The 26574-nt window shown below is 46.4% G+C and overlaps 2 protein-coding genes across 23 annotated transcripts in view; one reads left to right on the top strand and one right to left on the bottom strand.

Annotated features, from left to right (window-relative positions):
- Positions 1–432: 432 nt before the first annotated feature.
- Positions 433–22154, top strand: GOLGA2 (golgin A2). Of its 5 annotated transcripts, none has more exons than XM_039561756.1 (28): positions 433–534; positions 1756–1878; positions 2222–2302; positions 5613–5747; positions 6331–6374; positions 6499–6562; positions 7022–7081; positions 7561–7641; positions 9367–9405; positions 9909–9971; positions 10210–10303; positions 10952–11058; positions 11591–11649; positions 11869–12010; positions 13024–13113; positions 13277–13384; positions 13481–13568; positions 14066–14409; positions 15249–15362; positions 15642–15866; positions 16100–16199; positions 16279–16358; positions 16927–17080; positions 17221–17288; positions 17563–17665; positions 17918–18024; positions 18195–18363; positions 18471–22154. In XM_039561756.1, exons 1-28 carry the CDS (start codon positions 487–489, stop codon positions 18719–18721), a joined length of 3141 nt encoding a protein of 1046 aa, XP_039417690.1. In that variant the 5' UTR covers positions 433–486; the 3' UTR covers positions 18722–22154. The 5 variants fall into 5 exon arrangements, with proteins under 5 accessions (XP_039417690.1, XP_039417689.1, XP_039417691.1 ...); XM_039561755.1 differs by having other exon boundaries at positions 14063–14409; XM_039561757.1 differs by lacking the exon at positions 2222–2302 and having other exon boundaries at positions 14063–14409.
- The window catches only part of DNM1 (dynamin 1), a 66370-nt gene continuing 60974 nt past the window's right edge, over positions 21179–26574 (bottom strand). For 7 of the 18 annotated variants that reach the window (XR_005603258.1, XM_039561767.1, XM_039561769.1 and 4 more), the window contains one exon: positions 21183–23234. Coding sequence is in view for 8 of the 18 variants with exons in the window: in XM_039561767.1 (XP_039417701.1) it covers positions 23162–23234 (73 nt within the window). In the remaining 10 variants the exon portion in view is untranslated. Of the gene's footprint in view, positions 23235–26574 lie in introns of all 18 variants that reach the window. The other 11 variants (XR_005603257.1, XR_005603259.1, XR_005603261.1 and 8 more) reach the window with 3 other exon arrangements.

The raw sequence follows: 26574 nt of genomic DNA, 5'->3' as shown, positions 1-26574 counted from the left end.
GCTGGCGCAGGGAGCCGTGTCCCTGTAAGAGCCGTGTCCCTGTAAGAGCCGTGTCCCTGTAAGAGCCGTGTCTCAGCGCCGGGGCTGCCCGAGCCTCTGGTGCTGCCGCGCTTGGAAGGTCAAAGGATTTGGGATCACACACAGTGACCCCACCACCTGCGCTACCCGCGCGATCAGAGGCAGCAGTCGGACACCACAGGGCAGAACGTGAGGCGGGTGTGCGGGACGCGCCCCGCAAAGGCGAGGGAAGCTGGGCTGGCCCCTCCCGGCATTTGCTCTGAGCTGTCGGGTCACTACAGCAGCAGGACAGCGTCAGGTGTCACACGGGGTCCGGGGTGTCCCGAGGCGAGGGCGTCCCAGAGGGGCCGGGCTCTCCCGCTGTGTCACCCCGGGGTGTCCCGGGGCGGAGCGGGGCCGGCCGGGGGCGGAGCCGCCGCCGCCCCCGCCGCTCCTGGCGGGCTGACGTGGCCCGGGCGCGGGGCAGACATGGCGGACGGCAGCAGGCAGAGCCGGTTGGCCGCGGCCAAGAAGAAGGTGAGGGGCCGGGGGTCCGGGCAGGACGGGATACGACATGACGGGGCTGGGGGCGGCTGCGCTCCGCGGGCCTCGTGCGGGCCGGACCCCGGGCCGGGCCGAGCGCGGCCTCCCCCGAGGGGCGCGGGCTGGGCCGCCGCCGCCCCCTCGCTCCGGGCCGGGCTGCGGTGGGGCCCCGGGAGCCCGCGGGTGTCCAGGGCTGCGGCCCGGCCTTCTCGGCGGGCGGGGCGAGGCCAGGCCTGGGTGGCTGCGGTGCTGTGAGGGTTGCCCCGGCTGGTATGCGGGTGTCGTGTCTCTCTACCCCCCCCCCCACCCCCCCGCCCCTTTTTTTTCCCCCCTCCCCCCTTTTTTCCTGTTTTTTCCCCGTATTTTTTCCCTCGGGGCGGCCCGGCTGCCTGCGTCCTGGCGGGATGCGCTTCTGTGTCAAAGTCACAGGAACGGGAAAGTGTCCTGGAGCAGTTCAGGCTTCCATTTTGAAATCCTACCACTAATGGGATCCTCCTTCGTCCTTCTCCATTCCCTGCTGCCCCGCCGTGCCCTGCCCGGGGTGTGCGGGCCGGGGGTGCCCTTATTTGTATAAACAACTGCCGGGACCGGCCGCTCTGGGGCTCGGGCGTGCAGCAATTGCACAGAAATGCCGGCAGACCTGGCGGGATTCGAGTTACATCTTATCAGACCGGCACTTCCTGGGCGAAGTGGATGCGATTAAAAAGTGTTTGTAGGTTGTTTTCCCCTTAGTTTGCAGTTGTTGCAGTGTCTACTGTGGAGATTGCAACTGTCCTTCATAAAATCTTTCATGGAGTGGAACATTTTACTAGCAGGCAGTGCTTTTTCACTTTGCATGCAGGATTAATTGCCCTTTATTAATTTTGCCTTATTGCTCTTACTTAAAACTCTAAAAATCCCCTAAACCAGTGCTTTCAATCTCCTTGTAGTTGCACTATGGAGTATCAAATAATTTCCCACGAACAGCATTGGCTGTAAACAAAAGTTGAATGCTTACAACTCTTGTCATAAACCCATCACTTCAGTCTTAATTTAGCCTTTTCTGGGCTTATTTTGATTCATGTTTTCCCCCCAAACGGATGAATTAATGGAAGAGCATTTCTCTTGTCCTTACACTTGATCTGTATTTTTACTCAGTGGAGTTAGGTTTTGAGGGATTTTTGGGTTACAGTAGGCATATTCTGTTTGGACTTCACATTCTTCTTCTCTTCACAGCTGAAGGAATATCAGCAGAAGAACAGCCCTGGAGCAACTGCAGGAACTAAGAAAAAACGCAAAACTAAAGAAGGCAGCAGACCTGCAACTCCCACCACTGATGACCAGCAGCCTCCAGAGAATGTGAGTGTCTCATTCTTTCTCCCAAATCATTTGTCACCTCCCTCTTCTTTGGTTTTCTGGACAATCTGACTGGAGCTGGGAAGTGGTTGTGCTGGGGTAAGAGCTGCGTGGTGTAGGTGGTGTATGAAGTGTGCTACAGGAGTTGGCAGCTGCCTGTTTGGGAAGGTGCAGCTGGTGATGGAGCCTGTCTGATGGTGCCCTGGGTGTGCACAGACCTGCTGGGCTGAGGTGTGTGGTCCTCATGAGCTGGACAAGGCTGGTTCCTTGGCTGCCTTGGATTGACGTTTCCTCTCTTTTCTTCTCTGAGCTGTTTCTCTTTCCCCTTTTCTTTCGCCTCCTGTAGATTCAGAACATTCTGAAGGTGCTGGTGTCAGACCTTAACCGCTCCAATGGGGTAGCCATACCCTCATTGGACAAGAGGAAGGTGAGGCAGTGCTTGTGTCCCTTGCAGTGACTCGCTCTCCCTCCCGCATGCTTCGGGTTCTGTTCACACTGAGCTCCATCTCTGGGATGGAGCCTTTTCCTCACACATCCATTGTCAGTTGCTTCAGTTTTGTTGCTGGTTTATTAACATGGAGCTCTTTGTTACCATTGCTCGTTAAGTGCTTGTTCCCTTCTGGTTTGCGTCAAAGTTAACACGTCAAAAAGTGAGCCTTGAGACAGCTGAGCTTGGAGGAAAACGGGAATTTGGGGTGAGGCAATAAACTCATTTAACAGCTGAGGAAAACTGCACTAGGAAGAGGTAGTGTTTCCATATTTTGTATTTCTCCTGCTCTGAGTGTCATTGCTTTTTTTCCTGGAGCTTGGTTTCTGAAGGGCACGTTTCTGCTCATCTCCAGGCAAGCAGCTGCCCTGGCTGGTTATTCCAGCCGCTCCTTTTATGACAGGCAGTGAAGCTGGCACAGGTGATGTACAGTCTGGCAAGTACCAGGGGTTTAAATATGCTTAGGCAGGAAGTCAAATACTTCAAAGCCAGGCATGTCCAGGCTTCAGCGTCTTCACATTCCCAGGATCCTGAAGAGGAAAGGGCAGGAAGTATGCCAAGAAGCAAGAGAAAGGTGTTTAGGAGCACACATAAACAAACAGCCTTTTAAAAATATTTATTTTCAGACAGTCAGTTTATTTAAAATAAGGCCCAAACTGTGATAGGAACTCAGAGAAGTCAAATTTTGTAGCCCAGAATGTTCTTCCAGTTTTGTTGTACCAAAGCTCTGCTTTTCATTTTCACTTGCATCATTTTGGTAGCTTATTTCCCTACCATTGTTTCAATGTAGTTGTCATTAAGTAGCTCACTCTTATATTTACTGCATATCCATGTGTCTCCAGCAATAAATATAACTATAGTAATCATCTGGGGTACCTGACAGATGAAGTGAAACCACAAGGTAGAATGGAATTCCCTGTGAATTGCCTTTGTATCCTTTTTTCTTTTGTGTGATAATACATCTGACATGCAGAGTTCCACCAGCTGGACTGTGTTGTGTAGGTTCTGTACCAGCAGAACTCGAGTGATGTGAAGACACACTGCCAGCTTTGGGGTGCTGGGTGTACCTGTCCAGCCTCAGAAAACTTGTGTTGTGACTAAACTGTCACTGTTGTCCTGGGGACTGGTTTCAGTTAATACTTGTAAGCTCAGAGTAAGTTAAATATTGGAGAAAGAGACTTGTTTCACATTGGAGGGTGACATGAAGATAGGTGGTCCAGTGCTGTTGCTGAGGTGACATTAGCCTTGCAGTGAAGGCCTACATATGTCTACAGCTTAGTCATGTTCTGCAAAGGGAGAATTTATTACTCTATTCGTTCTTGTTTCCCCATTTTTTTTTCTGTTTTCCTCAGAGATACAGTTTGATCTGATTGGCTATTATAGAATTTTTGGATTGTTGTGCCTGGGGTTTTAGGAATTATTTGAAAACTAATCTTTAACTGCAATATATAATGAAAGAAAGATTTCTCATTCCGGTTGCTGTCTTGTAAAAATCCTGAGTTAGGAAAATGCTGTTCAGAAACTTGATGCTAATAGGGCAGAAAAGCTGATCATTGGCAGCTGAGCAGCTGCTGCCATTGGTGTTTCATGTGAAGCAGAGCCCTCCCTTCTCTCTCACTTCAGCCTTCTTGGCTCTGAAATACAGGAAAACCAGCTAAGTAGAAGCCTTTGTATGAAAACAAGTGGATCCTACTACATGCTAAGCTGAGCAGAATTACTGACTTTTTATTCTACATTATTAGAATGTCACAATGCATAATTTCTATATAAGTGTTTTGCTTCTAATGCTTTCTGTTTCCAACAAATTTGATTGTTCAAATAGTTTTGGGATTTTTGAGAGTTTATTACAAAACTGTTCCTTATGAAGAAAGAAGGAAGGAGTTCTTGTGGTTAAGGCACATTACTGGTTTCTGCATCTTGGAAGTATTAGGCAGAAAGAATGTTCTGATCAGAAGAAATTATCATTTTGAGATGCAGTGGGGAATGAATTCCTCATTGTTCCTCTGATGTTTATACTGATGAGCGTGTGATTGATAAAAGTGAAGAGCCTTTAGCTGAAAGAAGTGAGGGAGTTTCTGACCTTCCTAATAAGCACCTAACATATATTGCTCCTTCAGAGCATCAGTACCTGTCCTGCTAAAAAGAAATTGAGAAAACTCTGCTTCCCTTTGTAGTCTTCCAACTTACTGCCTTCATTAAATCTGCCTTCACTGTTGCTGTTTTAACCTTGCTGCTGGATTAGTGAGTGAAGTGCTGAGCAGGTAAACAGGGAATGCCAAAAGAGAGATTTCTTGTTTCCTATGAATTACCAAGAAGGAAGTAACTGAAGTAAGAGGGAACTCTTCCAGGTGGAATTGCAGAGAGCTGCAGTGTATTGGTGGGGCTGAATGCTGAAAGATTATCTCATCTGTTTTGTTGTGTTTTTAAGTGATGACTTACCAGAGCTGGATGATGAAATCAATCAAATTGCTGTAAAACATGAGAGCACTGTTGGACCTTTATGGCTCTAGTGCTGTACAAGGAGATGAAATAGTCCAGTGCAGTGTGGATGCCATCCATCCTCCCACAAAGGCTGGGTGGGAACTTGCATTGCTGTCCAGAAATAGGTTTTTGGTGCTCCTCTTTTCTATTTAGATTCTTCTAGTCATGGGATCTATGGCTGCAGCAGGGCCACAGGGACCTGCACCCAGCCACCCTTCCTCTGGCCTGTTCATAAATGCCCTGTTTCTAAACTGGTGGGTCATGGCATGCCACAAATTTCATCGAATTTTAGACAGAGCATTTGAGTCTGACTAACCCAATTTTCAAGTAGTCACTCCCCTGTTCTTTTCCATCTTCATTTGCATACAGTGATCTGTGTTTTCCCCAGGAACACCTTGAAGGTGGTGCTTTTCAAAGTGCAGTGACATTTGGCTTTGCCCTTACTTGATTTTTGGTGAATCTTTTGCAGTGAATGTCGTGTGTGAACTTAAGAGTTTGGGTGACATTATTGCCCTGTGTTAAAAAAGGGAGTCGGATTATGGGACACTGGTCCTTTATGAAAGGACACACTCTGGGACGGTGTTTGTCTGTGGTTGATGCAGCCACCTCTTTGCTCTGGGGAGAACACAGGTTCCTTTCCACATGTTTCTTAATGACTGACTGTTCACATCTGTCTGGTTTTCACAGGCAGGTCACAAGGTGATGTGTTGGTGTGTGTGTTTGTTCATTGTGCATGAAGGCTGTAATCCTGTGCTGTGTTTTGTGACAGGCATACTTTGACAGTGATGTTGCCACTCGTAGTGCTGAACAGCTTGCTCCCGATGTCCCTGTGCTATCTAACAGCAACAGCCTCCCTAGTTGTGGTTCTGTTCTGCCTGCTCCTGAGAGCATGCAGCTGACACAGGTTTGTGACTTACCATCAATGCTCTACCATTGAATATTGGTTAGTGATGCCACATTAGTGTGGAGAAAGATGACCCTCATAAATATGACTAGTTCAGGTTTTCTCCTCTTAAAAATACTACATTCTTCACTCTCCATGCAGTCATCATCTGTCTGTGAGAGTATACACGTGTCCCTGTGGCTTCTGAAGCTGTTTTTCTTCCCCTTCTCTCCTATTTCATTAGCAGAAAGTACCCTTAATAAGACAGGTCTCCAGTCCAATCAATCTGTGTTTCCTTCCACTAATTAAAGATTCAGTTGAAGTTTTTTTCAGCAAAGTGTTGATTATCCTGATAAATAAAAGCAGCAGGCATAAAGCCTGTTACACTTGAGTTTCTCTATTCCAGGAAACCCAGACTCACACCACTCAGAAATTGTGTAAGCCAGGGCTGAGTTGGTGGTTTTAAGTTCATCTTCCTTTGGGAAGCCAGTAATTACAGGAGCTGTGGAACTGGAGCCCAGGTTTAATCAAGTCTTAGTGACATATTCGTAAGTGTGACTCCCATCTTTTACAGGCTTGTAAGTTTTTATGTTTTAATCCACAGATGCATGAAGCTGAGGATCATAAAAATGCTTTGGATGAGAACAGGTGAGTGTCTGTGTTGGCTTTGCATCAGGATCCAAACAAATTAAGGTTTTATTCCTGCCCCAATGCTGTGCTGATTTGGGCAGCTCTCTGGGAGAGGTTTTCATTGCCAGGTCTTTGTTCCCAGGTCTTTCTCGTCAACAGAGGGTCTCCGTCAGTTGTCTGAACAACTCAATGGCCTGGTTTCCCAGGTACTCCTTTTCATCCATTTGTCCCATTAATTCTCTTGGTGTTTGATGTGGAACTTTAAGCAGACAGCTCAAGGAAACACTCTTCAATCTCAGAGACATCTGCAGCCATTCTAACCAATGTGATATTTAAACACTGAGGAGCAAAAAATCCTGGTTTAGGAATGTAAGATTTCAGCAGTAGGAAGAAAAGGAGAGTGGGATGAATGAATTGTACGTATTCATGGAAAGATGTACTCTTGATTTAGTGGAAAAGAATATGAAGTCAGTCTGAATAATTCACATCAGCTTGTCACAGGGGCAGCCGGCGTCTATCCTGAGCCAGAAAAGTGTTTTCTGTGCCTGTGTGTGGTCGTTTGAAGTGACAGGTGCTATAAGGAGTGTTACTGTTATAGTGGGTTCTTACCTAATAGTGATTTGTTGCCTTGGGGACTAAAACCGACTTACTTGATTTACTTCTAGTCTACATCGTATGTGAATGGAGAAAATGCTGTTTCTTCCACAAATATTAAGGAAATGGAAGTAAGTTGTTCTCAATCTGTCACGTTTTTTATTTTTCTTCTTAATTGCTGCTGTTGATCACTTGTTTGGATTCTGTGCTTACAGCAGTGTTAGTGAGGCATAACTGAAGGCACAGGTCACATATATCACTGTGTAGTGTCACCTGGGGCTGTAATTGAGTAGTTGTGATCACAACAGTCAGAGGCAGGTATTGGAGGTGTTCCCAGTTTGGGGACGGGGGATAATCTGGCTTCCATGCAACTGCAGTTCTTATTTCTGATTCACTCTTATGTCAAAATGAGGCCTCAGCAGAAATGGCTAAAATAGGTTGACATCCCAGCTGCTTTTGTCAAAACCATAGATTTTGTTTTGTTTGGAGAATCTGATTATATCAAACTGTGATGATGATTTATTTTTCTGTCCTTTTTAATTATTGCTTTTTTCCTTCCCTCCTCCTCTTCTGCTCCTTCCTTTTTCTCCTATATGCATGTGCCCGTCAGACACGTTACCAGGAGCTGGCAGTAGCCCTGGATTCCAGCAATCTAACTAACAAACAGCTCGTTACAAAGATAGAGGAATTGGTAAGAAACAATCCAACCAACCAGTTTGACGCTGTCTTTGCTGCTCCTCCATGCTGTCTGGGTGTCTGCAAGGTTACGGGTTCCCTCATAGTGCCACAAGGAAGGCTGCTTACACAGCACTTTGTATGGAACAAAATGGGCTGGATGGAAAACCTGTGAGAGGATCAAAGCCTAAGGCCACTTGTGAGTGTGGTGGCTCATCTGAGGAAGCAGAAACAGTTTTGTTGTTTCCATTTAAGTGTGCTCTGTTGATCTCCTCACACTGTCCCTGGATGATAAGCATCCTGATAAAACAGCTATTTCTGGTCCTGGTCTGAATCCTTGAAATACAGAATTCTGGTGCTGGCAGCAGTGTGAAAACCTGTTTCTGCAGGTGGTGATGCTGTTCTAAATATATCAGCAGAGTGGGAGCAATAGGTCCAAGAGAGCCTGGGGCTGTTTTCTGATCATATCCTCAGCTTCTCTTGGCACAATGAATGAACTGCTTTGTCCTGTGGCCTGCATGGATTCCTGCTGCTGCTTTTCAGCCTTCAGCCTTAACACTGCAAGAAATGCAGCTAAGCAGATCTGTTCCAGGCTGAAAAGAGCCTTTCTTGTGTGAAATACTTTCCCCCATTTTGTTCCTCTCTAAAACTAGACTTTTCCCAAAGTTCAGCATTTCCCAGTGTACCCCATGACCCCTCTTTTTGTTTCATTTTTGGTTTTGGGTTATTTTTGTTCTGTTCTGTTTAATTTTGTGTTTTAGTTGGGCTGCAGAGGTACAGTGCGTTGCCCACCTAGGATTCTCATTGTTTGCCAGCTTTTCTGTTTGTCTGGAACTCTGTAGGGCCTTTGCTGCATTTGTGCTCTTGCCTTTGCTTTTCCTGGTTATGTTGTGTGCTGGCATTGCTAAAATCAAAACCTCATCACCCTTCCATCTGCAGTTGTGTTTCAAAATGTACTGAGGTAGTAATGGTAATAAAGAAACAGCTCGGCCAATATTCATCATTTGGGAAGGGGAAAAATACTATTTATGTAGTTACTTAAGAGGCATCTGTGAGAAAACTGCCAGGGGGACAAGAGTAGCAAAGGGCGAACAGGGTTTGGTGGCAGCCGGGGCAGCCTTTGTCCCATTCACACCTCCAGATGCACTTTGTGCAGTCACAGCTCTCCAGTACTTCACCCATAAGACTGAAATTGGCTGGGACAGAACTATCCCTTTTCTTGCATCTGGCTTCAGCTCTGTCTCATACCGCCTTGGTGGGATCCTGCCAACGTACGTGCAGCACTGCATGACTTAGAGGCCCCGTTGCTAACGGGATAGAAGTCTAAGGAATCACTTAAAGGAAAGGACTTTTGGTTTGGGATTTAGGTATTTATTTTTTATTGAAAGCATTTTTGCTAACACACCAGTTTGACTATGATTAATTGCATAGATGTGGGATATTGCAAGTTTAAACTGAAGTTGCTGGATGCTCAGATAGGAACATAGAGGAGTTTCAGCAGAGGTGTTGGGGGAGAACTGTGATAATGTACTGGACAATGAAAAACATATCACATGCAATAGTGAAGGGAGCCCCAAATCTCTTACTTTTAATAGCTAAGATGAACTTCCTAATCTTCTACAGAAATGGAAATTCTCTTTGCATTAACTGGGCATATATCCTACTTCATCAAAGTGAAAATGTGTTTCAGCAGTATGAGAATATTCTCTCTTAATATTGGTGCATCAATTTTCTTCCACAGAAACAGCAGAACCAAGAAGCAGTGAATCAGCTGGAGAAGGTAAAGTGTGTCCTATTTTTTGATAGATACAGAAATAGGTATCTGTTTCTCTGAGGAGTAGAAAACACAGTGGATTGTGGCACAAGCGTACGTGATCTTGTCTTAGCTTCAGTTTTAATTTGTAGCATAAGGTTGAATATTTTGACTTCATGAGTTGGGCCTGACAGGCAGCATTCTTGTTTTGACCAAAGCTAATATTTAAATGCTCAAGTTGGAGGAGTACAGTGGGGGCAGAAGGTTACAGTTTGGGACCTTGCCAGGAGCTTCCATTCCAACACTGCCACGTGTGTGCTGCAATGATTGCACTTGCTATCACTGCTGGTCTGGGATGGAAAAACGATTAGGTAGTTCAAATAATGGAAGATTAAGCGTGTCTTTAAAAATACTGGTATCATTTAGATGCTAGAAATAGTACCAATGAATTCCTGCTTTTTTAGTTTGACATAAAACAAGGGTTAACTATCTGCATGTTTGTGCTGACCAAGCATTATTTGTTTCTACAGGAAAAGAAGGAGTTTGAACAGAAATTTTCTAAAGAGCAAGCAGCATTGAGGGAACAGTTACAGGTAAGGCAGAGCCTCCCTTACAGTAATATCACCTGACTTCTGCTGTTTTGTGGATTACTGAGCACTCATAGTCCTTATCCTTGAAGCCAGAAGTCCATTCCTTTAGGAAAACTGCAAGTGTCAGCCAGACTGTACTTAACTGCAAGAGCTCTTTACTGAATTGTCCTTTCGTGACAACAGTGATGTTGCAGTGGCAAGCAAAGAAGTTCTGCACTGAGCTGATTTTCCTTTCCCAAAGGTTCATATCCAGACTATTGGAATTCTCGTTTCTGAGAAATCTGAGTTGCAGACAGCCCTTGGCCATACTCAGCAAGCTGCACGGCAGAAATCAGGTACGTGACTGTCTCTGCAGCTCAAGCTGGTGGTTGAACTGTGGGTGTCAAGTCACAGGCACGAACAGTTGCTGGCAGCCAGCTCACAGCACTCCCCGACTCCTCCGTTAGCAGCCTTTGGCACTGGCACTGCTGCTGTCATCATAGCTGCCCCCAAATGGGAGCATGTTGGTCTCACAGCAGTTGAGGTTGTTTTGTGCATCACTAAAGCCTTGTCACCTCTCTTGGGCCTGGTTACTACTCCAGACTGTTCCTTTCTGATACTTTAAAAACTTTGTTCCCCTTTTCCACCCCGCCTCCCACACAGCTTTCATGTTAATCTAGGTCTTACCTGAGCCTTTTATTCTGAACTAAATTTGAGCAATGTATTCTAATAGGAAAAAAAAAAAACAACCCAGACAACATATTGTCTATTGTTCTGCAAAGGAAGTTTCATCATCTGCCTCTAAAGTGAGGCAGGTAGAGAGAGAGCTGTGCTCCCAGGGCTGTTAGTGAATGATATAGAGCCAGGAGTGGAGCCAGCTCTGCTGATTTACAAAGCTCTGTGCTGCCTGAAGAGCTTGTTGACAAAGTAGAAAGTGCTGTTCAGCCAGTTCCAAAATGCTCTTTGTGATCTAGCCTCAACTGACTGTGCTCTGACTTGTCCAGGAGAAGCTGAAAGCCTTGCTGCCCGTTTACATTCGTCTCGCCAGCGGGTCTCGGAGCTGGAGCGCACTTTGTCCTCCATCTCCATGCAGCAAAAGCAGTCAGAGAAGGTAAGAGTCAACTCTGTTTATGCTTAACCAGCAGTTCTGCCTTTGGCTGTTTGCTTATTACTACACTGCTGCAATGTCTGCAGTCCCTGCTTGGAGAAGAGGCAGAAATCAACCTTGTTAATTATCCTTGTAAAGCCCTGTATTCCCCACGATCAAGGCAAACTTCATTCAAGTTTCTGTGACTAAATCATACGGTCCAGTTGGTGCCTTCAGATCTGGCACCTCACTTCATTAGTCTGGCAGTTCCACACAAGAGAGAGACTTTGTCCCAGAAATCTCCATTAAACACACACTTCAGAATTGATGTTAAGCCAGAAGTTTGCAGAAATACTTGTAGCATCACATTTGAAAAGACTGAGCAGACTTATTCCTGGCAAATTCAGGAGGTTCTAAGCATACCTGTCCTGAGGTTTTTGCTAAAGTGGTGACTTTTTCTGCTTTAGCTGATCTGTTAAAGATGAAATGAAGTATTTTTTAATATCTTATTTGTTTGTTTGAAGTCTATAGATGATGTAATTTCCTTTTTCTCCAGCATAATAAAGAGTTAGTGAAGGAGCGAGACAACCTGAAACTGGAACTGTACAAACGAAGGTAAGTCCCTTCTGCTCAGTACTGCAGAAGAGCCCCAAAACATTACAAGTGGCACAGACCACAGCTGGTGACTCGGGAGGCCAGACATTCCATTAAAAAAAAAAGTAGTCACTAGATGTGATGTTTCTGTGATTCTAGCTGCCAGGAAGCACTGGTTTGTAGATTTATGACCTGGACATCAGCAGACCCAGAGCCACTTTAATTTTTTGTTTGTTTTAGCAAAAGTAGTGAGGAAATAAAACAGCAGAATTCAGAGCTGTCAGAGAAGGTTCACTCTCTGGTGTCCCAGAACTCAGCTATGAAGTTGGATGTGGAAGATTTGCAGAAGAAATTGGAAATGGCTGAACTGATGATTCAACAGGTGAGGGCAAATGACACTGATGACACTGCTACAATTCCTTCTGAGACAGGGGGCAAGAGTTAACTCCTGGCTTTAAGGAAGGCTCAATCTCATCAAGACATCCTCCTAGAAAAAAGCTTTCAGTGAGGCCTCAGAGGAACAGAAAGTTTGTATTCCCTAGGGAGCTGGAGCTGTAAATTGATTGAAAAGCACACATTGATTGAAAAGCAATGTTGCATTAGTCTGCTAAAACTGTTGTACAGTGAGACAGGGTGAAATGTGGAAATACAGTGACTGTTCTGGTTGTGTCTGTTCAGGATTTTGGTTACTCAGTTGTGCAGTCTCACTGAGTAACGAGCTGAGTAGGGGGGGTGTTTGTACCCACCAGTGGAAGGTGGTGAATTGGACAGTGGCAGCTTGAAGTCAGCTGGGGAAAGAGTGCATGGAGCCAGCTGTTAGCAGGTCAGAGGGCAAGCTTGGTGTAACCCTGAGCCTGGGAGGGAAGAAAATGCTCTTTTTTTTTATTCCTAGACTGTGTCTTAAGTTACCCTTGAAATTAAGCCAACTGCTGCTCTTCTGGGAAAAGTGCTGTGCCTCAGCTGAACCAGCCTTGCTGCTCAGTCCACTGACATACTTCAGACACTGGCTTTAAATTCCTGACATGTCTGACAACTTTTAAGGTCACAGCTTTTATACCATCTGATCTGGCTGTATAGTGCAGACTCTGGAAATGCACAAAATTTCTGAGCCAAAGTTTGATTGAATCGTATTTTCTTAATTAAAAAAACAGTAAATGTAAAATTGGTAGGGAGGAGCTGCCCAATTCAGCCTGTTTTACAGGACTAAAATCTCAGCTTTTTGTTTTTAATCCCCCTATTATTTTTTCCCACACTGAACTTCACTATGAGTTGGAGCACTTTAAAGAACTATAGAAGGTTACAACATAGATCATGTGGCAGGTTACTCCCAGGGGAAAGGCTGTGCAGGAATTGAGTATTAACATTTTGCCTTAGCTTTCTGATTTTTACTAACAGTTCTCAAGCCAGGGAGGGAGTCTGGATGCAAACCAGCAGCTGCAGATGGCTCTGGAGGAGAAGGCGAGCCTAGAAACCCAGGTAGCTCAGGTAAGAGGTTGTATGAAATATCCAAATCTTGATGTCCGTAAGGAAACTTGTGGGGCAGAAAAATGTAGTCTGAGCTTTGCACTAACACTGGTTTCTTCAAGTTTTATCCCTTAAACCAAATTTATTTAGCCAATAGGATTTTGTCTGATTTTGATTTGAACAGCTCTCAGAGTCACTTCACCAGCTGCAAGCAGAAAGAGATCAGTATGTGGAGAAACTGAGGGAGGAGGGGAGCGTTTGGCAGCAGCGGGTGCAGCAGCTCTCTGAGCAGGTAACCCCAGGGGCAGCATCCCAGCTCTGGACAAACATGGGCAGCAAGAAATGCCCCATGAACATTTTTGTAATTTTCACTTGTGTGGCCTTGCAGGTCCACACAATGGCAGAGGAGAAGGAGAAACACATGGCCAAAATTCAGGAGCTGGAAGACAATGTTACAGAGCTGTTGAGCACATCAGGTAGGGCTTCCAAGGTGGGGCTTCTCACTGCAGAGTGGAGCTGGATAACTCTGTCCTGCTGTGCAGATGCTTCTGCACAGGAGGTGCAAGTAGGTCTGATGCTGGGAAGGCAGCTGGAGACCAGGTGACCCTAAGAACCCTCTTCTCCTGGGAAACAGCAAGTGAACTCTTGCAGTGAATGGACCAGCAGCCTGGTTATGTCTGTAGTATTGGCCTGACTGTACTGTCAGCCTCTCTGGCACAGGAGTTTGGGAAGGCAGGATGCTCCTGCTAGGGCTGTGAAGGAGTCAGCAGCAGACAGCAGGATGCTATGCTTGGGTTTGGGGTAGGTTTGCTCTTTGTTCCTTTCAGTGCTGTGCTGGATACTGCAGCTGGTGATCTCTTCTGGGTCACAGAGCCGTATGGGCTGGGGTGTGCTTTGTGTACCCAGCAGGGATGTGTCTCACCCAGCCATTTTCTGTGTGACTGAGCCCCTTCTGACTGCATTTCCTCAGCAGTGAAGCCCATGGATATCGAGCTTCCCTCACCCCCGGGGCCCACGGCAGCTGAGCTCAGTCTGCAGGAGGAGATCCAACGGCTGCAGCAGGAGAAGGAGGAGCTGCACGGGCAGTACCAGGCCCAGGTCCGTGACAATGAGCAGCTGAGCCACCTCAACCGGGAGCAGGAGGAGCGGCTGCTGGAGCTGGAAAAGACTGTGCAGCGCTACAGCGAGGAGGCTGTGGACAGGCAGCAGATCCTGGAGGACATGCAGAGTGATAAGGCCACAATCAGTAGGGCACTGAGCCAGAACCGGGATCTGAAGGAGCAGCTGGCTGAGCTGCAGAATGGGTTTGTCAAACTGGTAGGTCTCTTCCACGCATCTTTTCTCACTGCTTCCCTCACTGGTGCAATCCTTTCGTAGCGCAGATGTTAAAAACTGGCAGCAGCATTATCCCTCTCTTATCCTCTGAGACTGTGGCTGCTCCATCCTCTGATTCATAGTGTCATACCAGGAGGTTCCCTGCAGTTCCTTACTCCCTCAGGTGCTCTAGCAGATAAACCAATATCTTTGTCCAGAACTGTTTCCTTTTCCTTCTCATCCCCTGCCAGTCAGGCTGTTTCTGTCCCTGGGTATTCCTCCTGCCCTTTTACCTGAAGATATCCATTTCTTGTTCCCTATATTTGCCCATGAGGAAGTTTTCAACAGTATTCTCTCCTGCTGCTGTCATTCTTACCTATCCTGGAGCTCTTACTTACTCCTTACTTGGCTTACTCTTGCTTTGCTTCTTTCAATGTAACACCTTCCCCTCTGGGGCCCTAGCAGACTGACACATGGTCTAGCTGTTGATTTTTTTTTTTTCTTTAGTCCTTTTTGAACTCCTTGTTTTTGAATGTCTGTGGCTCTCTTTGGGATATTCATACCACCCATCTGCTTTGGAGCTGACAGGCTGCATGATGTACCAGGCCTCTTGGCACTGTCCCAGCACTGATTCCCCTGCCTCTTTCCTTGCTCTTCTCCCATCTTCTGAACCTTTCTATAAGTTATTTACTGTCCTAAACAGTCAATTTATGGCCCTCAGTTACAGTTCAGAAAAACACAAGGGATGGCACCCTGTTGTACTGGGAACTAACGTGTTTTATTGAGAGCCTGTTTCATGGTGGCTCGGGCAGTTTCCTTACACAGTCATGTTTGTCTTGCAGACAAATGAAAACATGGAGGTTACAAGTGCCCTACAGTCAGAGCAATACGTAAAGAAAGAGCTGGCCAAGAAGCTTGGGCAGCTGCAGGAGAACCTGGGGGAGCTCAAAGAGACGGTGAGCACCAGCAGTGGAATGGCAGGGCTGGATTGTGCAAATTGCTGGCAACTTCCCAGACACTGATGTAAGCATGGAAATGGATATTGTAAAGATCCAGCTGGGAGCCTTCCCCTATCATCTGCTGCCTGATGTGGGAGACCGGCATATGGGGGCAGATGGTGGCTGCCTGCCTGGTTGGTGGCTTTGGGGCAATGGTTGACAGTTTGGATCATGTCACACGGATCAGCTTTTCAGGCAGAAAGGGTTTGATGTGGTGGTTTGGTCTTGTTCTCTCAGCTGGAGCTGAAGACACAGGAGGCCCGTGGCCTGCAGGAGCAGCGGGACCAGTGCTACAGCCACCTGCAGCAGTACACCCTGGCCTTCCAGCAGCTCGCTGCTGAGAAGGATGAACTGCACAAGCAATTCCTGCTTCAGACACAGCTCATGGACCGCCTGCAGCATGAGGAGGTCCAGGGGAAGGTGACAGTGGAAATGCACCTGAAAGAGCTGCAGCAGACCAAGGTAACAGTAAAAAGGGACAAGATGGGAGGTAATCATTGAGCGAGAGATTTGGCCAGTCCCTTCCACCCTGGGCTGTTCTGTGATGCTGAGATTACACCCTGTGCCCTACGAGTGATACCTGTCTGGAGCTGAAGTACTGCTTGTATGTTTGTGTGTGTGGTGCTACTGTCTGGAGTGAGTGTTAGCAGTCTGGCTTGTGCAGGTTTTTGTGATCCTCTGCTTCTCCCTTGCAGGAAAGTCTAGAAGCTGTAGCCAGAGAGAACAAAGAGCTGCAGGCCCAGATCAGTCAGCTAGCAGCAGAAATGGATGGCAGAATTTTGCACCAACTGGAGGGTGAGTGGCTGTATCAGGGAGGAGGCAGAGCTGGGTTCTCTGCAGCATTGCCTCCTTGTTCACCGTCCTCCTTTTACAGAAGGTGATGAAGCAGTGACTGAAGAAATCCAAAAACCTTCACTTGTGATCCCAGAGAAGTTTGAAAGCCATGAAGAAATGGTGAGTCTTAATGGATAGAAAAGCCTTTGGTTTTAGTTCTAAGCAAATATCTAGAAAAAGAAACCAGTTAAATTGCAGAGACGTTTATCAGCTGTTATCCTACCAGCTGAGTGCAGTCATGAGGGAAATGCAAAAGTTCCTTGTGCACAGCAGCAAGAAGCCAAGACTTCTGCAGCATCCCTGCAAAACAGGTTGGAAGTCTGGCAGTGGTTTCCTTATGATAACTCAGCTGGCAGAGCAGCTCTTTAATGGGGCTTTGATAATGATGGTCTCTTTAGCTTGGAAGGCAATTTGGAAATGGTGTCAAATATCTACAAGATTTATCTGCAAGTACAGTCATATTACTGCAGTCAAGCAGCTCTCAAGGGACCCAGTTTTTAACCTGCACTGATTGGTAGCGAGAAGAGGCAGTAGCTGCTGCCTGGCTTAGTAACAGGGCAGTCACATAGTTCTTGGTTTCACACCCATAAATAAAACGGGGTAAACTGTTACTCTGTCCTGAGATGCACCATAGATCCTGCTGAACACAGGGGAAGCACTAATGTCCACACTCTGAAATTCTTCTTAGGTTACTTTTGTGACCTCTGCCATGTACCAAGTGGAGCAGGAGCGACAAGATCTGAGGAAGCAGCTGGCTGCTCAGAAGCAGCAGTGCAGAACCCTCCTGCAGCAAATTGCAGCTCTTAGGCAGGAGCAGCAACATCACATCACACTGGATGGAGGTAAAATCTCGGCACAGTTTGGGGACAGTGTGACCATGAGGTGCTGGGCCAGCTGGCCATGGCTGCTCTGAGACAGACCTTTGGGTCTGTGAGTGTGTCCTGCCCCAAGAGAAACTGTAAATTGCACACATCCCTTCCAGGCTCCATTATGGATACTGTTCCAGTGGAGGTTCATGAGGCTTTGAAAACTGCCATGGACAAGCTACAGGTAAGCAAAGCATCTCATGTTGTTTCAGCTCTACTACACTGTTCAGCCAGACTTGGATCCAGTGTCAGACACAACACAAACAGGTTGTAGGGGAATAAGCAGCAGATGTTCCACAGTAAGAAGCTCCATCCTAAAAAGCTTGCCCACTGCTTGGTTGTAAAGGAGCAGGATTTGTTCCCCAGGCTCAGACCAGTGTCACAGGGGTGTTACCTTTAGCACAGGTGTTGTCTGTACATGAGCAGCCCAGGTGACCACCCCCACTTTGTGTGTTCAGTTGCGTTTCACAGAGCTGATGCGTGAGAAGGCTGATATGAAGGAGCGTCTGGAGGAGCTGGAGCACCGCTGCATCCAGCTGTCTGGAGAGACTGACACCATTGGTACGTTTAGGCAACACCAGCACAGGCTAGAGCTTGCTCAGTGCCTTATTTATGTGGGGAGCAGAAGGTCCCCAAACAGCTTTTGGAGCTGGAGCCCTCAAACTACCAAGCCCTTCATGTCTCCTACTGCTGCGTATCTGGGCTAGGTCTCCACTCCAGGGCTCGATTTCCTGGGTCCTCATGCCTCGTACTTCACTATAGGGCTTGTACCCCAATCTTGCAGACACTCCTGAGGCTTCTCTTGTGTTCCAGGGGAGTACATTGCACTCTACCAGAGTCAAAGGGCTATCCTCAAACAGCGGCACCAGGAGAAGGAGGAGTATATCAGCAGGTTGGCTCAGGATAAGGAAGAGATGAAGGCAAGGAATCCTTTCTGTGGTACTATTCCAACCAGGGTGGGCCTGGGGAGCACTTTCAGAGTGCAAACCTTTGTGCGTTTGTTTGCTAATTTTGTGACAGGAATAGGGCCGCAAACTGCAGTGGCATGTTTGTGTGCGTGTTTCACGGGCTTTCCTTTACTTTGGTGCAGATGAAACTACTGGAACTGCAGGACTTAGTGATGCGCCTGGTCAGGGAAAGAAATGAATGGTACAGCAAGTATGTAGCAGCTGCTCAGAACCCAGAGTTGTTGGCAAGCCAGCCTGAAGGTGTGCTTCCAGCAGAGAGGCGCATGGAGCTGAACGCCACCGATGGAGCAGGTAAGCTGCAGCCAGGACAAGCTCTGTGCAGGGGGAGCAGCCCCGGGTCTCAGCCTGGTGTGCGGACGGGAGGAGTTACCTGCCTGCCTTGTCTGTGCTCCTTGCAGGGTTACGAGAGGTCAATCTGTCAGATGAAGCAGAACAAGAGGCTGCTGTTCTTCACCAATCCGGTTTCCCCCCTGTTGACAGTAAAGCTTCTCAGCCAAACCAAGAAGACCCCACGGCAAAGCAAATAATGCAGCTTCTCAGAGAAATCCAGAACCCTCAGGAGAGGCTGGGCTCCCTGCTGGAAAACCCGTGCATTCCCTTCTTCTACCGTGCTGATGAGAACGATGAGGTCAAAATCATGGTGGTTTAAGTGGTGCTAAATCTTACTGATAGCAACCTTCTACGGGCCTGAAAGGACTTGATGGACTTGTATGTGCCCATACCTCTGCTCAGTGCCCCTGGTGAGAACAGATTCCTAAAGACATCAGTAAAGAGAGATTGTATCAGATGGAACTCAAGCATCAGACCTCATCTTCTCTTTCTCTTTTCTCTGTTACTTGGTGTGCTTGGAGTACAGGCAGACTCTTAACTCATCCTGAGAGGCAGCTGGTGCTGGGTGCTGGCACATCACCTAGGCCAGGCCCAGACTGGGGGCAAAGGGAGTCCATGACTTTGGGCAAAATGACTTAATCCCTTGTCCCAGATTCTGCTGTCACAGCAGCTTCACACGGTTCTGATCCATCACTCATGCCTGTCATCAGCTCAGTTCCTTCCAGGTCTCCCAAAGTAACTAACTGTTCTGGTAACGGACTCTTTGGACTCTCAACAGGTTGGGTTTGTTTTCATACTACGTATCCTAAACTCTCCCTCCCGGCTGCAGCCCTGCCTCTTGCACCTGTATTTCAGAACAGGCCCCCAGCAAGCAGCTCCTTGGCAGCACAGCCCTGTCTGTTCTCATTGCCAGGGGAAGGGACCGATGGGAGCCTTGAGGGGTCTTTTGGTTACTTGACAAAGCTTTATGTGATTCTTGGGAGTGGGATGGAAATGTAACTGCACTTTGAAGGATGATGTGTTTCACTTGTATGTGTCTGAAGGTTTTATTTATTTTAAGAAATGGGAGAAATAAGTAAAAGGAAACCACTTAATAAACATGCTTCGTTTTGAATTTCTGGACTTTAGGGATTCTAGTTCTCCATCCCTGATCTTTCCTCTTCTCCCATTTTAGTAAGGAGTGCAGGAGATGAGTGGAAACCAAGATCCTACAGCCCATGTTTAAGGTCCTGGGACATACAGCAGCAAGTGTGGTAGTACCTGGCCCTGCCTTGAAGCCATAGCCCTGATTCTAAGGAGCAAACAGAACATGGAGGGAGGAGAGCACTCCATGAAACAGCAGCAAAACAAATCTCCTGGCTGTGGAAGTGGTGAAATACATGTGGATACCCTGCAAATGAATCTGCCTTCAGGCATGAACTGCCTGTTCTTAGGATGGGTGGTGTCAACAGTGGAGTTTGGAGGGAAACGACAGGGGAGGTTAAAGGGACCTGATCATCGGAGCTGTGTGATCAAACACAGGAATTTGGGCTGGTGCCTGAAGCAGCATCAGCTTGCCTCCCTGTTAACCTGACGAGATATGAGATGCAAGCACAGGGACACAGATTTGTGTCTGTTCAACAGGAGAGATGGTTCATTTCTTCATGTCCAAGTTGGTGAAGCTTTACACCAGCATAGCACAGAGCTTTTCTTTTACTGGCAAAGGCAGATCATGTGTGGGTTGGTTTTTTTAAATGGTTCCTACCTTGATATTTCCAAATACAATTGGAAAAAAGGGACACGCAGCCCAATCAATGCTTTCCTGTGAACCCCCAGGGGAAGCTGGTTTTTGAACTTGTTTATTTAAATAGCATGAGTAGTGTCAGTCTCCCCTCAGCACAAGTGGTTGGGCTTCCCAGCTCCCCAGAGCATGAGGTACATACATACTGTATCTGTGTAAAATGGTGTATATTCCTTGAAGAGAGACTAAGCCTGTTCAGTGTTTATTGCCTGCTCAGGCTATTCATGAATCTGTAACATAACTAATAGGGAAAGGGCCATGATTTAATACAGAGCATTATTGTAAATGGAATAAATATTTATTGGGTGTTTACTCTAGAACTGTGAAGGAGACAAGACCAGTGAAGAAGGTCTCTGCTCTGTTGCAGAGGTGACTTAACCCTCCTACGAATTTGCTTTCTGAATAAACTTATTCAGAGGAGCACTGACTAGAGGTATTTCTTCTGCACAGATCACCTTGAACTTTGGCCAGAAAAAGAGAAGAATGAATTTTTTATTGAAAGCACATGCCCTGACAGTGCTATATACCCTTTTCACTGAGCTATCATGAATGTTTTCTGTACAGACTGCTCACAAGCCTGAGAGGTGGCTCTTGGCTAGCATTTCACATCCAGACCCCAGCTTCAGATTAATTTTTTGCCCTGACCCCTTTCAGGAGTGATTCCCTGACCTCACCTTTACTCAACATCCACTTGCTGTGCTCCACAAGCAGCATAGGCAAAAATCCCTTTTAAGAAGCAATTCATGTGCAAACTCCCCCCTTCTGTATGCCCCGCATCTGAAGCACCTCTACACAATTTCTTCTGCACAGGGATTTACCTTTCTGCACCTGACAAGCTGTTTCACTCTACTGCAGCTCCTGGACACTCAGTGCTGATGCAGATCTGCTTCACCTTCCCTATCAGCCCCTGATTGCATGTACAGCTTGTTAACTCTGTGGGATGAAAATTATCAGGTTATAATAAAACACAGCTTGAAAACCACCCAGAGAAAAAGCAAGAGAAAGAGAGATGGTTTTATTCTAGTCATGGAGACCTTCATTATACAGAAATGAGAGTTTATTTCATCCAATAAACAAGTGACAGGTAGATCACAAACTGCATCACAGCTACTACCAGCACTGAGACAGTTCACCCACAAGTCTGGGGTAATACAATAACCCAACTGCACACAGCAGAGAATTTAACAATTAGCTCAAAAACTCAACATTGGGATTTGGTTAACTTTTTGGATGTGTGTGTATATATATATGTATATAGATATTCTTTTCCTACTTAAGTATTTCCTAAAATTCACATGGAAGCACAAATGGCTTTTAACACCTGGACATATATAGATTTTTCATCTTATATATATATTTATAGATATTTATAACAGTAAAGATATGTTTCTCATTACTACAGTATACTTGTTTAACTCCTTTAAGCAGCTGGGAAAAAAAAAAAAAAACAACAAAAAAACCCCCAAAAACGGTTTCACTACAATCACATCTGATATGTGTGTGTCACAAATTACAAACAAAACAAGCCATGTGTGAGGTTTGAGTCAGACCATTCCAGGACAGAACAGCTAAGAGGCAGGCAAAGAGTCTCAGAGGGAGCAGGCCTACATGTCAAATGGTGGTTTTGGACTCTCCGGGCGGGCGGGACTGGCCTTACCCGGCCGGCTGGAGGTTAAAGACAAGAAAAACAAAGAAAAAGGAAAAGGGAAAGGGAAGGAAAGGGGGGAGAAGTAGTAAAACAATAGTTAAAATGCAGAAAGGAACTGGCATCAGAACAATAGAGGATCCACAACAGAAATTAAGAGTAATAGCACTGAAATGAGAGAACTGCAACATGAATCAGGCCTGGAGGACAGCCTGCAACACAGGTGGCTCATTTAGCTCTGGTAGAGACATGACATCTGAGATGTACAGGGTTGATATATTTTTTAATTCTCAAGTCTTTTTTTTTTTTTTTTTTTTTTAATACATGTAGCATGAAAAGTAAAAACCAAACCTTAAGATGAGTTGTGATCAACAACGGTTACAAGTTTCCCCAAACACGTACCATCCACATGCAAGAAAAGGCTACGGAAGAAGTCACCACAGTACCCCAAAAACACTGAAAGATGTGCTTAGTTCAAAGCAGAAATATTTTCAACAAAACACCACACAGCAAACTCCCTGAAACATGTGGCTGTCCATTTGCAAGAGGGGAGCAGCGTGTCTATTCCCCTCGCCCTGCTGGGTTCAGGAAAGTCAGCCAAAAATTGTGATGCAAGACAACTGCTGGCAGGAGCCAGTGTGTCCCCAGCAGGAATGGCCCGGCTCTGGGAGCCGAGTGTGAGCAGGTCCCATGAGCTCCCTGCACGCTGATATGCGTGCACTACCTCAGACTTCACTCTGGCAGGACTGGGCTGATCCATTGATTCCCCCCTTTACTGATCCTCCTGCCTCACTTTGATATGAAGTTGATTGCACTGTTCCCAACATGAAATTTTTGCACCTTAGAAGTCAACCTAATACACAGGACATTTAATCTCTTCCTAATGGGTGTTTTGACAGTAGATTTTTGCTAAGCCACGCTTTTGTCTTGAACTACAAGGAAAGAAAACAGCTACAGCTCAGTCCTGGGTGCTTCAGCTAACTGGTGCAGGCAGGACACTTATCCAGGCTAGACCAGGCAGATGGAATCACCGGACGGACAACCACCACTTGGACCTAAGGATGTCCCTGTGGCTGGTCTCTCCAAGGAGCCTGTGTACTTCAGGGATCCATGCCACTGAATGAAGGCTACTCTATGCTCACAAAGCAATACAGGACGCACGAGCAAAGACAAAGAGCTCGATCACTAGGCTAGAGTTTTACGACACACTGGGGAGGGGTGGTGGGAGGCAGGGATGTGGGATGGATGAGAGGAGTGACTGTGGCAGTGGAAGGGAGGGTAGAATGGGGAAGCTGCCAGCACGGCACTCGTTGCCAGCTGTCTACAGCCTCAAGTTATAAATCTAAGAGGGACGGTTCAGCCGGTCGGATTATGGTAGGTCGAGTAGGTGAGGCGGGGCCCCTTCTGCTGTGAAAAAGCAGGAAACAAAAACAAGAGAACACACACTGTGGTTAGCACAGCAATTGCAGTCACAACCACACATGCTTCTCCACCTCGCCTGAGCCAGCAAAAGAATCCAACCTGAGGCACAAACCCCCCAGAGTGCAGCTCCACAAACAAGGCTCACGGGCTTCTATTCGGCCTCACACTGGCCTTTCTGCACAGCACAGATCACCCTGGACTGCCAGTTTTACTTCCCTCTGAAATTTGGAAGTGCAGAGATTTACTGCCAGTAAGTGCCCTGGCTCTGGGATGAGTGGAGAAGCACGGACAACAGTGAGCTCCTGTATCAAGCACATGACAGTCACACAGCATGGATGGGGTCCTCTGAGACGCGCTGCTGCCAGAGGCTCTTGGCTGATTTGGAGGAGCACCTTCTTCCCCTGGCCTCGAGGCTACTGCAAGCCTGAGATTCCCTATTCTGACATGAGACTGATCTTGGATGTCAGGGGCAAGCTTAGGGCTTTCAGTTCTGGTGCACAGCAAATGCAGCTTCTACGTCAATAAAAGGAACTTTGGCTACTCCTACTCCATTCTGTTCCAACTCTTTTGCTGATACTTTAGCTATGTAAATGGGCAGCAATGTGTTTGCCCTCTGCATGGATTAAGTGTTCTAGAATCTCCTTCCTGTAACGGACTGGGGGGAAAAAAAACCACAACAAAAAATACAAGACAACACCCCTGACATGTCTCTCAGCTCTTTACTTGAAATATCACTTCAGTCCCAGACTACAGGCTGTAAGAAGGCTATAAACAGAAATATGTTCTGTAAGACTGAGTCCAATCTGTGTTTTTCCTTTAAAGCATGCTCCCTGCAGTGTCTGTGACCTCAACTGCATCTTGCTGATGTTTCCTTAAGATAACTAAATTGTTATTTATTATGTACCAAGTCAGAGTAGTTTTAAGGTCCAAACTGCCTGAAATGCAAAGTGCAAAGCCAACAGCATGTAGACCAAATGGAGGGGAAACCCTTGCACTGATCATATGGGACCAGGTGTCACAGAATTAATACCTCAATAATCCCAAACTGACAAGATTTAGATTACAGAGAATCAACTCACTGCTAGAAATGAAGGCCCTCTCCTGACACACTGGCTGAGGGGAGGGAGAGAAGACGGGCAGAGGAGGATATTTGTACCAGTGGTCTGTAATCATACTGGCACAAGAGAAGTTACACTCCTATAAATCAGGGCAAGTTCCCTCATTTAGCAAATAAACCAGAGCAACTCTCCAGTCCTGTTTATTAAACCTCAGCAGAACTTACTGCTCCAGATCTATTAAGCCCCAGATCTCAAAACAATTACAACCACTTGTTCCTTGCCTTGGGAAATGATACATAAAAAAGCTTCAGAGAGTAAAAGCACTTCTAAATGTTATCTCCTTGACTGAAAACACCAATGCAAGCCCCCACTGTCAGCATGGCAGTCAAGTTACTGTACTGCTCTTGTACAGAAAATAACTATGGGATTGAGCTAGCCCAGAAATTACAATTACCTTGGAAGGATGCTCAAATAATACTGTTGCTCAGAAGTAAAAATTGCAACAGGATGTTACAACTGGGGAATCTGTGACCCTGAGCTTCATGGCACGTGGATCTGTGCATTATCTCTAAGGGTGCCCACAGTGTAAATGCAGCCACACCAACCCTTTGGTGGCTTCTACCATCATTGGAACAGCAACAGGACCAGAATTAAAACCCTACAGAACTTCAGCTCAGCCTTTAGTGAGATGCTGTTGCACCATCACGTGTTAGAAGGCATTTTTTGAGAAGGTTGAAGGACTGTTTGCATTTCAGGAGTTTGCAAAGGTTGTGCTAAAAGCCTCTGAGGGCTTATATGAAAAGGATGCTTGAAACCACCAGAGTAAGTAAAGTGTTCTGGCAAGAGTGGCCACTTGACCCTAGCAGGATAAATAGGGCTGAAAGGAGCACAAGTAATTCACAGGTAGATGGGCTACTTCTTTGAAATGTACTATGACTGATTTTTGCAGACTTATTTCTCTTAGCATTCAAAGCATTTTAGGGTGTGGGACTGTCACTTTTTAAATTTATAAGCTCTTTCTGTTGAGGTTTGCTGGAGATGCTTACAGAATCTGCCTGCTAAGACTAGAAAAGGCTGCAAACTGTTTCCCAGCACTAAAAGGGACAGAGAAATCTCTCAGGCAGCATTTACCCCCCAAATGCTGCTTCAGTCTGACTACATTGCTAGTCAAGCCTTTTTATATCACTGAAAAGACACTTTTCTCTGTCAGGACAAGGAACAAAGTTTTGCTCACAGGGAAGCCTGTGGCTGTCTCCAGTACATGAGATGGAAGACCTGAGTCCTGGCAGGAGCCCAGGGAAATGAGTTACAGTGACTGTCACATCCTTTAAAGTCAGTCTTTCAGGCCATACCCAGAGAGAACACTGAGCTAATCCTATCTAAGAACCACTGGGCTAATAGATCCTTATCAGTGGAACTCCCTAACAGAGGTGGGAAAACATTACCTTTATTCCTTTGGACTGAAAAAGGTTTTGGGTGTAATTTTTTGGATCATTTGGGGTTTTGGATTTTTTTGTTTGGTTGGGTTTTTTTTTTTGTTGTTGTTGTTGTTGGTTTTGTTTGGTTTTTTAAAATTTTTATTTCCTTGGTGCTCTTTATGCCAGATTAAAAACAGAATGCCCCATAACAGCGAGTCCCAGAATGGGATACAGACAACAGCAAGGCTCCTTCCCGAGGTTGTTCACCAGGATGCATGTTTCCAGGGCTGTCAGGGATGTCTGCAGGAGGCAGAATATCGGAGGAAACTGCTGATTGCTCCAACACCTCTGCAATGTGTCATCAGTGAGGAGGGTTGACGATGACGTCCTCAAAGATGTCAATCATGAGCAATCACTGCAATGTGGCACCTAACTGCAGTTCTGTGCAGTAGTAACAGACACCATCTACTGCAAGATGGGGGCTGGCTGCGACCCCCCTGCCCCAGAATAGTGGCTTGAACTTCTGCTATTCCTATTAAAGTAGGATTTCAGCACATGCTCCTCGCCCCCAGGTCTCTCTGCCACAACCAGCAGCAAGGGAATCTGCAGGAACTGCTGCTGCTCCACTCCTCTGTCATGAAACAACATCCACAGAGAAAGGGAGAAGGGGCCCAAAAAATCCACACCTGCCCTGTTTTGCCCTCTGTACCTCTTTGTCAATAAGGGCTGGAGGTTCCCAAGAAAAGGATTCAGGAGAATTTGCTAATGTCCCTCTTTACACCCCCACTCAACATTAACAGGATGAGCAGTACACAGCACAAACCCACACCCTGCTACATCACTGAACCA

Source organism: Corvus cornix, chromosome 17 (genome assembly GCF_000738735.6).
Source record: "Corvus cornix cornix isolate S_Up_H32 chromosome 17, ASM73873v5, whole genome shotgun sequence".
NCBI lineage: Eukaryota > Metazoa > Chordata > Aves > Passeriformes > Corvidae > Corvus > Corvus cornix.
Note: the sequence above shows the minus strand (reverse complement) of the source record. Positions and strands in the feature narration are given on the sequence as shown.

Coding starts and splice junctions, on each gene's coding strand:
- GOLGA2 (XM_039561755.1), top strand. CDS start 487: ATGGCGGACGGCAGCAGGCAGAGCCGGTTGGCCGCGGCCAAGAAGAAG. Junction 15,363..15,641: donor TGGGGGAGCTCAAAGAGACG/GTGAGCACCAGC, acceptor TTGTTCTCTCAG/CTGGAGCTGAAGACACAGGA. Junction 16,200..16,278: donor AATTTTGCACCAACTGGAGG/GTGAGTGGCTGT, acceptor CTCCTTTTACAG/AAGGTGATGAAGCAGTGACT.